The sequence below is a fragment of the Elephas maximus genome, chromosome 2, assembly GCF_024166365.1.
Source record: "Elephas maximus indicus isolate mEleMax1 chromosome 2, mEleMax1 primary haplotype, whole genome shotgun sequence".
Taxonomy (NCBI): Eukaryota; Metazoa; Chordata; class Mammalia; order Proboscidea; family Elephantidae; genus Elephas; species Elephas maximus.
In genome coordinates this window covers 79335644-79352740 of record NC_064820.1, presented here as the reverse complement: position 1 = coordinate 79352740, position 17097 = coordinate 79335644, and the positions used below count along the sequence as shown (strand labels likewise).

General features: G+C 36.2%; 1 protein-coding gene across 5 annotated transcripts in view; it reads left to right on the top strand.

The window, feature by feature from the left end:
* FAM169A (family with sequence similarity 169 member A) overlaps positions 1-17097 on the top strand; it is a 95949-nt gene that overhangs the window by 33830 nt on the left and 45022 nt on the right. For 3 of the 5 annotated variants that reach the window (XM_049865744.1, XM_049865754.1, XM_049865765.1), the window contains one exon: positions 2467-2638. The exons of the other annotated variants lie outside the window; for them this stretch is intronic. In XM_049865744.1, the coding sequence (XP_049721701.1) occupies positions 2467-2638 (172 nt within the window). The remainder of the gene's footprint in view (positions 1-2466; positions 2639-17097) is intronic. 5 annotated transcript variants of the gene reach the window in all.

Here is a 17097-nt window from a genome sequence, read left to right as displayed (position 1 = left end):
GGGAGGAGGGAATTAAAAAAACTTGCATAAAGCCATAAAATTTGGAGGAGTAGATGGCAGGAAGAAGAGTATAACTTGGTCTCAGGAACAGATATAATAGATAATGAAAGGAGGAAGCATGTTTGTCAAGAAAATAAATCTCCTGCGGTGTTAAATATGATTGAGGTTTGATGCATTATAGAGGACGTTTGGGTGTGTTAAAGAGTGGAGAAAGAGACTATTATTAGGATAGTGTATTGTAGCCTATCTTAGACAAGTGAAGAAGCTTCAGATATTGATTGGGAGGAAGGGAGAGGAGTCAAAAATCAAAAATAAGGCTATAAGTATTTGGATTCGTACAACAGGTGTTCTTCAGCCTTAATTACCTTTGTGACAGCATCACCTCTTAAGAGGTAGAAAGGGAGGCTGCTTTTCTAGTTAAATCCTGGTCAATAAGGGACAGTTGGTTGATAAAGTTACAGGAAGAAGTAACCATTCTTCTGTTAAACAAATATAAGACCTGGAACAAGTGATTTTATTTCTGTAAGCCCATTTTCCTCTGCCTTATAATGTTATTGTGAAAATTAGATGAGATGATGAAATAAAGATCGTAGATAATCTTGTACCTGAAACATAGTGCTCGGTTATATAAAGGGAGGTCTTCAATGGCATCCTGTTAAACTTTGTTCTTTTTTCTATCCTGGTTACCATTTTTGAGGAGCCCTGGTGGTGCAATGGTTAAGTGCTCAGCTGCTAACCAAAAGATCAGCGGTTTGAACTCACCAGGTCCTCCACAGGAGAAAGATGTGACATCTGCTTCTGCAAAGATCACAGCCTTGGAAACCCTATGGGACAGTTCTACCCTGTCCTGTAGGGTCACTGTGAGTCAGAATCAGCTTGATGGCAATGGGTTTGGTTATCCGTTACTTAGATGGAGACATAAATGGCATGCTTATCAGTTCTGCAGGGCACAGTGCTGAATGGGACAACTAATCTGTGAAAGGCAGAAATAAGAAATAAAGAGAAGGATCTAACATGACGAAATTAAATAGGGATAAATGTAAAGTAATACATGTAGATTAAAAAAAAAAGTAACTGTACATGGACACAATGAGGACCAAGCTGAAACAGCAGTATGTTTGAAAAAGATTCGGGCTTTAGTTAATTAGAAGTAATATCAAGGTAAACAAAAAAAGCTAATAACACCTTAAGTTTATCGAGAAAAGTCACCTCGTCTCAGCTGTGTCTTCACTGTTTACATCTGCGGTATCTGCGTGTCAGTTGTGAAGCCATGTGGGATATCTGGAATGGTTTGAAAGGAGAGGACAGGGATGGCAAGAGTAGCCATTTCCTTCAGGGGTTCCTGATGATTAGCTTTGCTGTGAAATTTAGGGGAACATCATGGCTGTCGTCAAATATTTGTAGGCTGTAGTGCTCCAGAATATAAAAGTACAGTATTTGGGAAACAGATTTCAGCTCAATATGAGGAAGAATTTTATAATGGTCAGAGCTGCCCAAGGATGGAATAAGTTGCCCTGTAAGCTAGTGAACTCTTCGTTATTTCATGCGTGTGTGGTCTATGAGATCTCCTGCCAGGGATATTTTTGAAAGTAATGTGTATGCGATTAATCATTTCTCTTTCCATTTAGTTAACTAAAGAGCAAACAATCATTAAGGTGATTGGGGAAAGTAGAACAGAACTCTTGTTTTTAGCAGTAAAAGATGACAATGGGGAAAAACACTGATGTCAGAAGGATGTGGTTTCCCTGTGACCTTGTAGCCCTGCGTGTAGGAAGTGTACCTTTTCCATTCTGTGACCATCCCTCTTATCTGGTCTGGCAGAGGGTGTGTGTGTGGGTGTGTGTGTGTGCACCCATGTGTGTTGGGGGCAGGGAAGTATTCGTTATAGTTAGCACAGACAGGGCTATTAAGTGAACGTTTTACTTGGAAAGGATGAGACAGATTGCTTTCCCAAGAGCATAATTATGGCTTTGCTCATCAAATGAGGTAATTGTCCTGAAAGTGTTAAGGGGTGAGAACGAAGCTATTTTTTATTTTAATGTCAAGGCTGAAAAGGAGTGAAAAACATTTGAAGCAGTACAAGAGGTGGGGGCAGCAATTGGGTGGTGGTGGGGGCGGGGAGGGAGACCCTGGGTCCTGGCAGCTAGAAGCAGAAAGAAAACACTGAGTGCTGCAAGAGGAGATGTTCGTGGAACTGGCACGTTGGAAACTGCTTTTGTGGCCTGTGTTAGAATTTTGCTAAGAGGCATTATTTCACGCATAATGTGTGTCTGTAGAAGTGGATATTATTGGTATGAATGATTAGTCTTATCTCTGTGATGATAAAATGTTTTACAAACCATTTTGAATGTGTTAGAGCTACCTTCAATGCCAGTATGAGCTGTGGGAGTAGGGAGCAAGGTAAACAGCATCTCTGAATTGATGCATATTGTAACTGCTGTGCCCGGTGTTTGACTCTCTTTGTAGGTGAGCACTCTTGGGGAGAGAGTGGTTCTGTATGTTCTGAATCGAATTGTTTATAGAAAACAGGAAATGGAGAGAAATGAGATCCCATTTCTGTGTCATAGCAGTACTGATTATGCTAAGATTCTGTGGAAGAAAGGAGAGGCCATTGGGTTTTATTCAGTTAAGCCTACAGGTGAGTGTTTAAAAGTTCTTTAAACTCTGTATTATGGAAACTTCCTTTTTAGACCCCCAATTGTATAAATATCCTTGTTAAATTAGTCTCTAGAGAGCAAGTTGAGGTGATTTTACTTACTATTTGTGGGGACTATTTTGTTTTCTGTAAAAGTGAGGATTGTTGGGAAAGTCTTTTAAAAAAGTTTAACAGAGAGGAAGTTTCCTCCACATATGTAGAAAGGTGGTTGTACAGTTGAGCCTCAAGTTTTTCTGTTATCCCTTCCGCTCCCTTCCTTCCCTTTATTTAAATGTTGTTTACTTTGATTCCACTGCTCTCACTATTGCTGCCTCCTTTTAAAACCCCAGTCCACCTGTGGTCCAAACGTGTATCCCTTTTCTGCTTAGCCCAGCTGATTCAGGCTGACATATTAAAGAGCAGGTTGGCTGGTTAGTAAGAAAAACAGAGTGCTTTAATATATATGGAAAATATAAACAGCTTTGAAATCGTTTAGCTTCTGAACTTCGAATTTCTGATCTTAAGACCCAGCTGTACCCTACCCCTACAAGCGTAGTACAACTGCACGCTTACTGTGCCTGTTTTCTTCTTTCAGCCTCCTGAGAGTCACTGGAGCCAGAATAGGTTCTGGCTACCTTCACATTCTAACCTACTTACTCTGTGCACACCCTCTGCCCCGCCCCCACCTTACAACCACCAAATAAAAAAGCCTGCCTTGTTTTGCATCTTAACTGAAAGATCTTTCACAGAGGACACACATTGTTTTCCTTTCTTTTTTCCATTTCAAACCTTCCAAACTTAGCTCTTCTGGTCAGATTCATTCTAAAGATAATACGAAATTCACTGGATCACTCTTTTCACAAGATTTAAACTAATGTCGTTTGAAATGGTTTTACTTTGTAGTAAATACTTTGGATCTCTCTTAGTATGCTGTTTTATTTTTATGTAAATCTCAAATAAAACCAATGTTTTATGTAACTGCAAGAAAGATTTCATGATTCTATACGGGGAGAATCCTAATGCTTATTTAAATGGAAGCTTTCTGCTGTATTGTGTAAAAGGCAACATTCCTTTTGAAAAAATAATAAGTTTGGAGCTGTAGTGTGATTTCATTACTTTATGCTTTATTCTATTAATGGTAATTCCCATGGTAATTGAAGACTTGTTGCTTCTCAGATTGGTTCCAGGGAAATTTCCTACCTGAGACGTTTGAAACATGTATGAGTTCTTAATACCTTTTTATTTAGGGCTTGCTTTTGATGAGGCGCAATGGTTAAAAGCATAGCATTCCCCTTTATTATTTGTGATCAGTATTTGATTCTAGGAGTATGCTTCTCTTCATTTTATGTATATTTTGGGCTTCCTCCTCTCCTTTGGGACCAAGCCTCCATCTTTGCTTCTTCTGATCATTAGCTCCATTTTATATCCTCAGACTTCTAAGTGCTACTGTATCCACCACTTTGGGCACCTTTCAAACTTCATACTAGTTGCCTTACAGCCTTACTATTTATTTTAGTTCTTTACTACTTTAAACTCTGGCTCTTACCTAACAATGGAATTAGATGTGTTTATAGGGTTGTTGGAAACCCGGGTGACACAGTGGTTAAGTGCCACGGCTCCTAACCAAGAGGTCGGCAGTTCGAATCCACCAGGCGCTCCTTGGAAACTCTATGGTGCAGTTCTACTCTGTCCTATAGGGTTGCTATGAGTCGGAATTGACTCCATGGCAGTGGGTTTGGTTTGGTTTATAGGGTTGTTATAAGTTGGGATCAACTCTATAGCACACAACAAAAACTACATACTATCCTTTGAATAAGTAACCATTTAATTCTATCCAGAAATGCTTTTTCTACAAAGGAAACCCAAATGGAATAAAATATTTTGGAAAAAATGTCTAAAACAAGTACTAAAACATTTGGTTTAGGAGTATTTCTGATATCTATATCAATATGTCTATATATATACTAATAGCAAAATATTTTAAAGATATTTATTACGCAGATTTATAGCTGAATGAGACTTGTGAAATTATTTTTTATTAAATAGCAAACCAATATATGAGAATATTAATTGGGACATAAAAATAGCTTTGACATGTAAAAGAAGACTTTGTGAGGTCACATTCTTTTATAACCCATTGGTGAGTCTATTCCAATTCATGGTGACCCTATAGGACAGAGTAGAACTGCCCCATAGGATTTCCAAGGAGCAGCTGGTGGATTCGAACTCCTGACCTTTTGGTTAGCAGCTGAGCTAACTGGTTAACACTGTGCCACCTGAGCTCCAAATTCTGTTATGGTACAACGAAATTCAAGACACTATATAATTCTTTTTTGCCTGAAATAAAGAGATTGCTGTCAAGAACTTAGTTTTTTTTTGTTGTTGCTTTGTTTTAGGCGGGTTTTTTGGGGAGGGGCTTAGGTAGATATTTTATTATAAACATATTTGTGCGTTTTTAATTTTTTTCTACTCATTTTTTATTGTGCTTTAGGTGAAAGTTTACAGCTCAAGTTAATTTCTCATACAAAAATTTACACACATATTGTTACGTGACACTAGTGGCAATCCCTACAATGTGACTGCACACTCCCCCTTTCCACCCTGGGTTTCTTGTGTCCATGTAATCAGTTCCTGTCCCTTCCTGCCTTCTCAACCTGCCTCTGGACAGGAGCCGCCCATTTGGTCTCATGTATCTGATTGAACTAAGAAGCACATTCTTCATGAGTATTATTTTATGTTTTATAGTCCAGTCTAATCTTTGAAGAGTGGACTTTGGGAATAGTTTTAGTTCTGGGTTAACAGAGCATTCAGGGACCATGGCTTCAGGGATTCCTTCAGTCTCAGGCCATTAAGTCTGATTTTTTATGGGAATTTGAAGTCTGTACTCTGTTATTTTAATGTCTCATTATTTATCCTTTAAGGTAGTTTTTCATTATTTTTCCTTGTTATTTGTATGATCTTTTACACTTTCCAAAGACTCCAAAAATACCAAATGATTCGAAGTGGTCTCTATTAATGTTTATTTTTCAGTTAAAAGGGTGGCTTCGGGAAATAATTGCTTGGGTTTCAGAATTTATCTAGCTTACTGGTAAAATTAGTGTTTTCATGTCTTTGATCAGGAATTGTTTACTTCGTGTACTGATTCTGTTATCAAATATTTTGAAAAAGAACATGATACTGAGATTGAAGATATTTTTACTGTTTTGAAGTTATGGGTAATTCTTGAAAACTCTTGTTAATGTCTCCTCATGTTCTTAGTTACAGTGCGTGTTACAGTACACGCGGTGGGCTTAGATCTGAGCTTAAATGCTAGGGAGAGATCACAGCAAGGAAAAGCAAAGTGATTCATAACATAAACAACTACCACCACCACCCCACCAATCCAAGAAAGTGAAAGGATTCATAAGAAATTTGAAAATATACCTTATTAGTCCTCCATTCTCTTTCATTTACGTACCCCAAGAATTCGAGTTTGAACTTGAAAGAAATATTAATGAAATAATTGGAACAACTTATTCAACCAGTCCAGTTTATTATTTGAAACTCCACTGCTCTTCTGTCTCCTGTACAACTCCAAGGTTATCTTTAAAAAAACTAAGATATGATGTAATGCAAAGAAGATTTGAGTATTATCCCAGAAATTTTGGGTTTAATTATAGTATTGCCGCTAACTTGTAAGTTATTTAATGACTTCTCAGGTTTTACTATTCTTCTGTAAAATGAGGGGCTTGGACTTGACCAGATGATCACTGAACCAACTAGCTCTGAAGTTTTTGGGTTCTGCACTTGGAAGTTAGAGCATGAATGGGCTGAAATTCGTGGTCTCAGAACTGGCTTTAAATTAGAAAACTGGATTTAAAGAGGTGAAAGACCATTGTAGTAAAGGAAGTACCTGCAGTCTTGTCAAGAGAAGGGTCAATGGAGTAGATGAATATATAGATGGGTTTATCATCTAAACCTTAATGCATAACCATGGGGTATTATGCTGTGGTACTATAGGAACAAAAGATTACCTCTCACTAGGCAAAATTATGAAAGCAGTCTCAAAAATTCTTCAGCTATTCACTTATGTATTAGTATTTAGGGTCAAATGCTTTTTGTGGCTCGTTTCATTCTCAGTATGTTACACTCATTTTTTAAGGTTATCTATAGTTTCAAGTTGGGGGATTACCTTGCTGTTAACTCCGTATGCATATACTCGACGACTTCTAGATTCTCTTAATTTTAAAAAGAAATAAGATAGATATGTAATGTGTTGTCATGGTAACAGGTGCACGGTTTGTATCAAACTGGGGTGTATACAGCTTTTTGAATAGCATTCCTTTTGGTTAGCAGCTGAAAGCTTAGCCAGTGCGCACCAGGGCTCCATTTCTAAGGCTATGATGATTTAATTATACCTGATATAATTAAATATAGTAGTTATATAACTGATGAGAAACAGCTGTTTTCATGTATTTCTCATGGTGTTCCATGCCTTTTGGCACTTAACTCACAATCTACTTGGATAATATTTCTTTTGTAGTTGTCATTATTGCTTATGGGATATGCCATACCTTCACAGGATGTGTGGCCATCAGTTCAGTCCCTTCTGGTTGTCAAGTTTGGTTTTCATTATACTTGTCGATCTTTTAGGCTTTCAGAAACAGATCATGCATAATAATAAAAAGCACCAGTTATTGAGTGCACTATGCCAGGCATCAATTGCGAAGTTAGTTTATGTCTCTACTTTCCTATATTCCAGTTTTACAGTGACTTGTGATCTTAAAGCCAAGTTACGTTATACCCATCCACATGATCAAGGACATGCCCTCCTGTCCTCGCCCTTCTCAAGTTACTTGGTGAGAGGAATTCTTATCTTGGTAAATGGAATTATTGATACTATACTTCTTACCTTTCCAGTGATGCGATAGATTGACCAAGTTGATTGGACATATGGGAATAGAACACTCAGTGCTACCTCCTCAGGACTTAAATCGCTAAGCAATCTTTCATTTTTCGTATGTTTTAGGGCTGACAGTATGTCTTGCATTCTTTCAGTGGGACCAATTCCACTTTCTGCATGTCAACAGTAGATTTTAATATGTAGTTTTCTGAGTGATAGAAGAAGATTGCGATAGTATTATTGGAACAGTGGTTGGCTAGCTCTCTCAGCGTCTTTCTGTGTTGACCCTTTTAGACTGCTTTGAATAAAGGTACAGTGTCATAGAGTCTACAGTGCCATAAAATCTCACCATCTTATATAGTTGTGAAATTTTCATAGCCCAAAGCACATGTTCTGTTTTCTTCACCTCTCAGTTTCCTGAGCCAGCTCAACACAAAGTATGTGTTGTCACTTAAACCCAGAACTCTTGGTTGATTCTTTTTGTCCTAGGATAGGTTCTGATACGGGGGTCTCTTAAATATTAAGTCCATAGAATTTTTCTTAAAACTGGCAGGCTGAGGGAACAATCTTCTTACCAATCACAGAAGAGATTTGTCAACTTATGTATGATGCGTGGTACTTGCCTAGGAATGTTAAATCGTTCTTATCAGTAATAATCTAGGCGGAAGTTTAGTAATCTTACTTTGAAGCTTTATTTTAAGCCATTTTTTAAAAATAAAAATAAGTGTATCAGGGTTTATGTATTGAAACTTTTATTGTATTTTATAATTCTAAATTCTTAGAAATCATTATCTCCACAATAATATAGCTACATGATCATACTTTCCATTTACTAAATAATAATTTCAGCAATAATAATACTTCAGGGCATATACATACATTGCCAGTATGGTGAGTGGTGCAAGTTCCTGAATTTCTAGGTATTTCATATTATAACATCTTTGACTTTTTTGTTCATAAATCAATGTACTCTTTTAGTCAAAATCTGTTCTTTTAGCCAGCCTTTTAAGTGTAATTTCAAATCATGTATGTATTACATCTTGTAAGTATAATTCCATATTTTTTTTAAGTTTCCTCTTACAGTAGAAGTTGTGCCTCACGAATAATAAATAACTTAATTCAGAGTTATTTAGATCCAGTAAAAATTAAGTTAAGAAAAAGAATTTAAGAATTAAATTAGTTTCTGAGAGTAGAGGCCATTTCTTAGAAGTAGAAAAATCTATACCCTCGTTGTCTACATTTTTCCTCTTCTGAGGATTCAGAAGGGAAAGTAATATATCTTTCCTCCAAATATTGGTAGCAACATTTGAGTGGAAACTTAAAACATGTAAAATAGTTAAATACGTAAAAATAGACTCTAAGAAGTGAAGACCATTGCTATTATCTTTATAACTGCTGAATCTCAGAATTATTTGGCTTTATTTTCTCAAATATAAATACATTTGAAAACTATGCCTAGCATATAATTTTGCTGCCTTGACTCCTTTATTTAAAAGAATTTGTTACGTTTGATAGATAAGAATTTGCTAATTTTTCTTTATTACATAATCATTCAACCAGTTCTTTATCATTGTGAAGCTTTCAGTCCTTAACCTTTGATTAGTAGAAATATATCACAGGAATATTTTATACTCATTTTTTTTTTAATTCAGTTCTGAGATTCAACAAATAGAACAGAATTATAATATTTCTTTTGTTCTTTAAATAAAACAATAAGCAGACTGTTCCTGGTAATTTACCTTAGAAAGGAAATGCCTGAGAATACGTTTTTCTTTTTTAGAGGTAAATATATTAGTTAACACTTTCCAGTCTTCAGAGTTTTACCTATTAAAATGAAATACTTTTCAATAAGAAAGACAGCCTTCCACCCCAAGAAAAAACATGACTATCTTTCCAAGTAAAGAATAATAAAACATTTCAGATCAAGTTCTATGATTTAAAAAAAATACATCTGGACTAACTGAAAATTTTATCCTAATTATCTTTAAGAGGAAAATTTGTATAAGGATCCACCTACTGCTTTTAGAACCATTTCATTATAAAATATGAGCAAAGGAAGATGCAATATGTATGTGTAGTTACTCTGTGGCTTCATATCCTTTGCAGGTGCCCACAAGATTTTATTTAGACTGTTTTGAGGGACAAAGACTTTACCTGTCTCTGTTTAAATCCAGTACAAGTTTGTTTTATAGTTATCTTTTAGAGGACCTGTCTCTGTTTAAATCCAATACAAGTTTGTTTTATAGTTATCTTTTAGAGGATCATCTTAGTTCTCTGTTTATGTGAGGAGGGGAACCTCATTATTTCTTTCCTTTGCACCTAAAGTAGATAGCTTACTTTGTGAAATGTGGGCTGGGCAACAAATAGAGAACAGATAATATGTCTTAGGAAATTTACAGCTCATTGCTGGTCTTAGATCTGCATGATCCCTTGTATTCACAGGAGATCACAGATACTAAACCCATAAATACCTTTGTGTTTTATGGCATAACATTAAGGATTTAAAGGAAAGCACTTGATGAAAGATAACTGAAAACTTTCATGGTTGCAAAATCAGATACTACAGCTTTTTTGTCTGGGAACTCTATATGTGACAAAATACTTATCTGGAAAAACAGCTTAGAAAAGGATGAAAGTTGCAGAGGGAGGTTTCTTAACACAAAGATGAGAGTGGAAAAAAAGGCTTAAGAATTGTTTTAGATAAGGAGTTTTTGCAAAAATCGCTGTATGGAATATTACATATTTAGTTCATGCATGGCACCATTAAGTATTCATTCACCTTAGACACGAGCTTTGTATTCAGAATCTCCAATTTTTATTCGTAACTGGGGATTGAGACACACACATCCTTTTGCAAAGGCTTCTCAGGGGTTTATAGTTAAAATTTAGATGGCATATGGAAGACTTAAATCGGCAGGCGTTTGTGGGGTGTGGCTACAGCTTGATGCTTTGGTTTAAGATGGTGGAGTGAAGCATGCATCAGCCTCCACTCCCACTGGCAACATCACCAAATTGTGATCAAAAAAGTTTTTAAAGCGTAAGTTCAAAATGGCAAAGTGAATAGGAGTGAAGGTAACAGCAACAAATTTTATAAGCTAGAAAATGGGTGGACATGTGGTAACTGAATTCTGAGCTGCCAATGGAGAAAGCAGAAAGCAACCAAATATATATATTGCAGAACCTTTAAAAGTTTCAGTTACTGCAACACTGGGTACTTCTGGAAGGTTAGGCTAAAAAGAGAAGGATTGATTGAAAGTCTTCTCCCTAACATAGTATAGCTGGACTATTCCCCCAGCCTTGCCCTGGCAAAAAAGAAAAATACTCCTGGAGGGCACTCAAACACTTTGAGGTATGATGGCATAGTTTGTTCTAAGGGACTAAATTACCAGATCTACAACATCTGTATTTGCTTTTAATTAAAATTGATCCAGCTGAAAAAGTGCTTGCTAACAAAATGTTTCTTTCTATAGTCTTCCGTCTTCCACTTTTCAGAATGAAGATACACCTTTCATATATCCTTCATCTTACCATAGTGTACTAATCTGAAGTTGTAAAGACTTCCAGAAGTGCCACCAAAAACAATGGGGGGGGGATTCTGAATATTTTTAGATCCGTGGAGAAAGTGATTGAATTTAATGCAAGTCCCAGTGGTTTTTATTTCTTTCTATAGTAGTGAAAGAGGATATAATTGAATTATCAGGTGTCAGATTATTAAAAATAGTTTTCAATGATAGATCACTGCGTGATAACTCTAAGAGAAATCTCGGAATTGAGTAACATTGCTCTAACAACTTTTTATGATCCCTTTGACTTATTTATTTGGCCATATTCTTATGCATTTATAGCCATAAAATAAAAAAAATAAGAGTAGAATTAATGCTGAACTCTGTGTCATTCTAGTAGTAATATTCATTCCTGGATTCAAAACCAATAATAACCATAATAAAAAGGTAGATTCTGTCTATCTCATTACAACATGTTGCTTCATTAAAATTTTAATTTTTGCTTAATAATTGGTTTTCCAGATGTGTATTTGTTTTGATCCATTGTGTACTAATATTAATTATAATAATAATTCAAGATTTCTTCTGGATTGATACTTAGCATTTGGTTATAGGAGATTTAAAAAGTTATATACAGAAATATTTGCAGAGAAGAATTATTGGATACTCTATAAATAAAGTTTCAATCAAAAAAATGTTACATGAAGGTAATGCTCTGTAGAGTGTAATGGAAATAGAAGTTCAAGGAGAAAAAGGAAAAGCGTAAAATTTGAGTGTTACGGAATTGTTTAATAGTTCAAGAATATTCAGTGGATGATGACAGGTATCAAATAGCTATAGTTTTAAAGAGTTCATTTGATACATTTGAAAGAGTGATGTAGTAGTTCTTCTTTTTCCTTAAGTCAGTACTGTTTATTTTTGCAAAGGGAAAAACTGGAACTTTACAGTGGGGAAATCTGGCAGACACCATGTTAACCAATGGATCGTGGTTAATATCACCTGTAATAAGACATTCTTGTACCCCTTGATACTGTTAAGGACACAACATCATTTCTGTGTATTTTTACCCAAAATACGTGACTTTTAGTTTAATCATAAGAAAACTAGACAAAGTCAAATTGAGGGTTATTTTACAAAATGTTGTTGTTAGATGCCGTTGAGTCAGGTCCAACTCGTAGCGACCCTGTGCACAACAGAACGAAACACTGCCCGATCCTGCGCCGTCATTACAGTCATTGTTATGCCTGAGCTCGTTGTTGCAGCCTCTGTGTCAATCCACCTCACTGAGAGTCTTCCTCTTTTCTGCTGACCCTGTGCTCTGCCAAGCATGATGTCCTTCTCCAGGGACTGATCCCTCCTGACAGCATGTCCAAAGTATGTAAGACATGGTCTTGCCCTCCATGCTTCTAAGGAGCATTCTGGTTGTACTTCTTCCAAGACAGACTTGTTCATTCTTTTGGCACTCCGTGGTATATTCAGTATTCTTCATCAACATTCAAATTACAAAATAATTTGCCATTAATCTCCAGAAGTGTCATATGAAAGAACAGATGGAGGGATGGTCAAAGATGAGAGGAGACTAAGGAGACATGAAACTAAATGCAGTCCAGGATCCTAGATTGGCTTCTGGAATAGGAAAAGGACATTAGCAGAAAAGGGATAATAGCATTGCATCAGTGTTAATGTTCTGATTTTAATGATAGTACTTCGGCTATGTAAAATATTAATATTAGGTGAAGTTGGATGAAAGGTAAACTAGAACTCCTAGTAATATTTTTGCAACTTCTCTGTAAGTCCAAAATTATTTTTAAAGTAAATAGTTTTTAAAAAGTTGACAATATGCCGGAAATTACTTCCTTTATAATTGTTGAAACTTAAGATGAAAATTTGAAATGTTGTCAAAGATGTGTGAGTACGTAGTATTTCAGAATTATTTTAAGGGTTACATAAGCAAAAACATTTTAAGGAGTTTGACTAGGCTAAGAGGGGGAAAAAATTTGAAAACATCAGTGTGATTGCTTCCCCTGGGAATGACCCTGGCCAGATCATCCTGTTGTGAAGCTCACTGGTTGTAAGCCCTACCATGCACACAGAGCTTCTAAGTGGTTTTTGAATGTCTCATTTTTAACTATGAACGAACAGCCGTAATTCACTGGTATGAATGATGGAGATCAAAACAACAAGAACAACAAAATAAAAACAATTTGGAAGAGACATATGATGCAAAAAATGGTCCTTAATGTAAGAGTAATCATTGCATTCATGAAATGAGAACCCAAAAACCCCCCCCAAAAAAAAAAAATGAAATGAGAACAAGATTTATTAAAAGAATGCTCATAGGGCTCTTGGAAATTAAAAGGTAAGAGCAGAAATTGAAAATTCAATAGAAGGAAGGTAAAGTTGAGGAAATTGATCAGAAAGGAGAAGAAAAAAAAAAGATGCAAAATAGGAAAAACATAAAATTAGAGGAACAGTGTGAATAATAGATGTTTGTTCCAAAAAAAGAAAAGGAGAGAAAATGGAGAGAAGAAATCACCAATTGGAGTAACTCAAGAAAATTTCTCAGAATTGTGGAACATACATTTTCAGATTAAAAAGGCCCACTGGACATTATCATGATGGCTTAAAATAGACCTATACCAAGATACATTATTGTGAAAATTTCAAAACCTGTGGGATAAATGAGACTTTGTATGCCTCCAATGAGAAAGATTTACATAAAGGATCAAGAATGAGAATATTAGCTTTCTCAACAACAAGAATGAAAGCTAGATGTAAAACAATGCGTTTAGGGTACTGAGGGAAAATGATTTCCAATGAATTCTGTACCCAATCAGATTATCAATGAATTATGAGAGTAAAAGAAGGAAATTTTTAGATGGTCACACTCAAAATAATTTAACTTCTTGTGTACCTTTATTCTACTAAAACAAGAAGAATATTGAGGAAGCAGGAGCTAAACTTAAGAGAGAAAGGAGATCCTGAAATCATAGCTATACCACAGTTGTAGCACTGGTTAAAAATTCAGTTCCTTGGTCACACTGTGTTTTAAATGCTCAGTGGCCACATGTGACTAGCAGCTACCATATTGGACAGAATAGAGACAGAACATATCTGTCATTACAGAAAGTTCCATCATTTGGCTGATCTGGATTGCAGCAAATCGAAAAGCTCTGGAACACTGATTGAAGAACATGGAAATGATAGAATACTTGATGTGTTTGAATCCAGTTAAGATTTACACAGCTTTGGGAGAATTTGGGGGATAAATCAGCGATAAATAATACGTAATTAGTGATGAACCATCATTAAGGCAAATCAAAAAGCATTGCAGGAAAGGAAAAACAATGCTGGTATAGTATGTGACTCTTGTCAAAAGTATTTACATAGTCAATGCAAATATTGAAATTAATGTAAATACTGATGATCTAACTAAAATTACAAATTACTGTGTTGGAATAATGGGGCAATGTATAGGAACTGCCCTTATGGTGGCTGGGGTTGGAAAGTATGAATATATGTAGGAGATAAATTCACATCTTCCATTCTGGGAAGTCAGTTGACGGAAATGGAAAAATCAAGAAGTAAAAATCAGGAGGTAGTAAGTTATCAAGAGGAAGTAAATACCAAAAAATCAGTTAAAAGATTTTAGAGTGATTGTTTCTGGGAAAGGGAAAGTGTGTGTGTGGGGGTGGGGGGGGGGACGTCAGGGAGGAGATCATGGGACTGCTTATTTTCTGACAAGTTGAATTCTAAACCATATACACGTATAACTTTGATTAAAAACAAGTAAATTAAAAAAAAGGAACTAAGCCTGGAGTCTGATAATGTCTATCATAAAACTAGAGGCCCCTCCTGTGGCAGATAATGATGAAGGCCACCTGTTAAAGAGCTACAGTAACTAGAAAACTGTTAAAGAAAAAGCCTCATGCTTCAAAAAACCACTGGTTGATTCAGTAGAAGTTTTGTAAATTTTTGCCTTATGTTGTGAAATAATGAAATATGTACATTTGTGTAAATCAGATATCCCGTTTTAGTGTAAGCAAGCTGAAAGAAAAAAAAACTGAAGACACTATTCATTAGCTTTGATTTTGAAAATCTACTATTTGGCTTTAACTGTGGTCTACCTTTGAAGACTCTTATTTTGGGGAAGCTGTATCAGAGAACCATTTTGGGAAAGCACAATCTTATCAACAACTACTGTAAGTCAGATTGTTGACACACTACTGAAGGGATCTGTGATCAATACTAGGGGATGTATTTTCGGTTTTATAATCTCCATTTGAAATCCAGTTTAGAATGGAAGCATTTTTTCCTTTTCGTTTACTAATCAGTTTTCCTCATGACTGTCAGACATTTTTATTGTGAGCTGTATCTGTGAATATCCTTACTTTTTTGGATGGATCACTCACTTCCTGGTTACTGAAGTTCAGATTTTGGCTCCTGTGCTTTAAAATTATTTTAAGGAATAACAAACACTGTGATATAAAATGATATAAATTGATAGTGTAGCTAAAGGAAACAGCTGAAGTTGATGTTGGAGAAGGATTGAGGTTATATTTTTAGGGACTTGCGTCCGTCCAGGTGTATGTAATTCTTAGGAAAATGAGCAAAGGCATGTGGTAGTCCCATCCTGCGTGGTGGCTATCTGAAATGTGTCCTTGGAAAATGAGATTGCTACTTTGTTCAGGTGAAGGTCTAGCTATCTGAAAAGGCACATGCTTTCTAATAAGAGTTTTACTTATTGGAGTAGAGCTGAATCCATTCTCAGTGGAGACAAGAAGATGACTGGCCATGGATTCAGCCCTCACAGCACCAGAACTCTGGTGAATAAGACAAAAAACTATACCCAGTACAAAAAACTGTAGTCAGTAAAAAAACTAATTGTAATTCAGGTTGATAAGTAATGTATTGGAGCTATTAACAGTGATAGTCATTGAAGAGTGGCAGTTAATTTTGCGTGGAGGAAGGTGTCACTGAGGAAAAGCGTATTTTCTTAAATCATTTTTTATTGTAACTCTCATGAAAGAAACGTGGGTTAAAGTCAAGCATTACGGTTGAAACAACATGGGCTTGCTATAGCTTGGTATCTATTCATCAGAGTAGTTGGATGTCTCTAGGAATTTTCTCTGGTATCAATAAAACAGGAAAACTGCAAAAACTCCACTTTAAATCCAAGCAATAGAAGAAAAAATGTGCTGAATGACAACGCTATAATATTATGTCATTGTTATTTATGCTTCTGGTTTAGCTGTGGGAATTCTTTTTTTTTTTTTGATGTACTTTAGTTGAAGGTTTATAGAGCAAACTAGTTGCTCATTAAACAATACACGTAATGTTTTGTGACATTGGTAGTTAACCTTAAAACATGCCAACACTCTCCCTTCCTTGACCTTGAGTTCCCCATTACCAGCTTTCCTATCTCCTTCTAACTTCCTGTCCTTGCCCCTGGGCTGATTTGCCCCTTTAGTCTCATGTCCTTTTATGGGCCTGTCTAATCTTTGGCTGAAGGGTGAACCTAAGGAGTGACTTCATTACTGAGCTAGAAGGGTGCCTGGGGGCCATACTCTCAGTTGGAGTTTGTCCAGTCTTTGTTAGACCGGTGAGTCTGGTCTTTTTTTTTTTTTTTTTTTCCTGGTAAGTTAGAATTTTGTTCTACATTTTTGTCCAGCTCTGTCCTGGATCCTCTATTGTGATCGCTGTCAGAGCAGTCGATGGTGGTAGCCAGGCACCATCTAGCTGTGCTGGACTCAGTTTGGTGGAGGCAGTGGTAGTTGTAGTCCATTAGGCCTTTGGACTGATCTTTCCCTTGTGTCTTTGGTTTTCTTCATTCTTCCTTGGTCCAGATGGGGTGAGACCAGTGGAGTATCATATAAATAGACATACAAGTTTCTAAGACCAGACACTCTTCACCAAAGTTGAATGTAGAACCCAAAAACCAAACCAAACCCACTGCTGTCAAGTTGATTGCAACTCACAGTGAACCCTATAAGACAGAGTAGAACTGCCCCATAGAATTTCCAAGCAGTGCCTGGCAGATTTGAACTGCCAACCTGTTGGTTAGCAGCCATAGCACT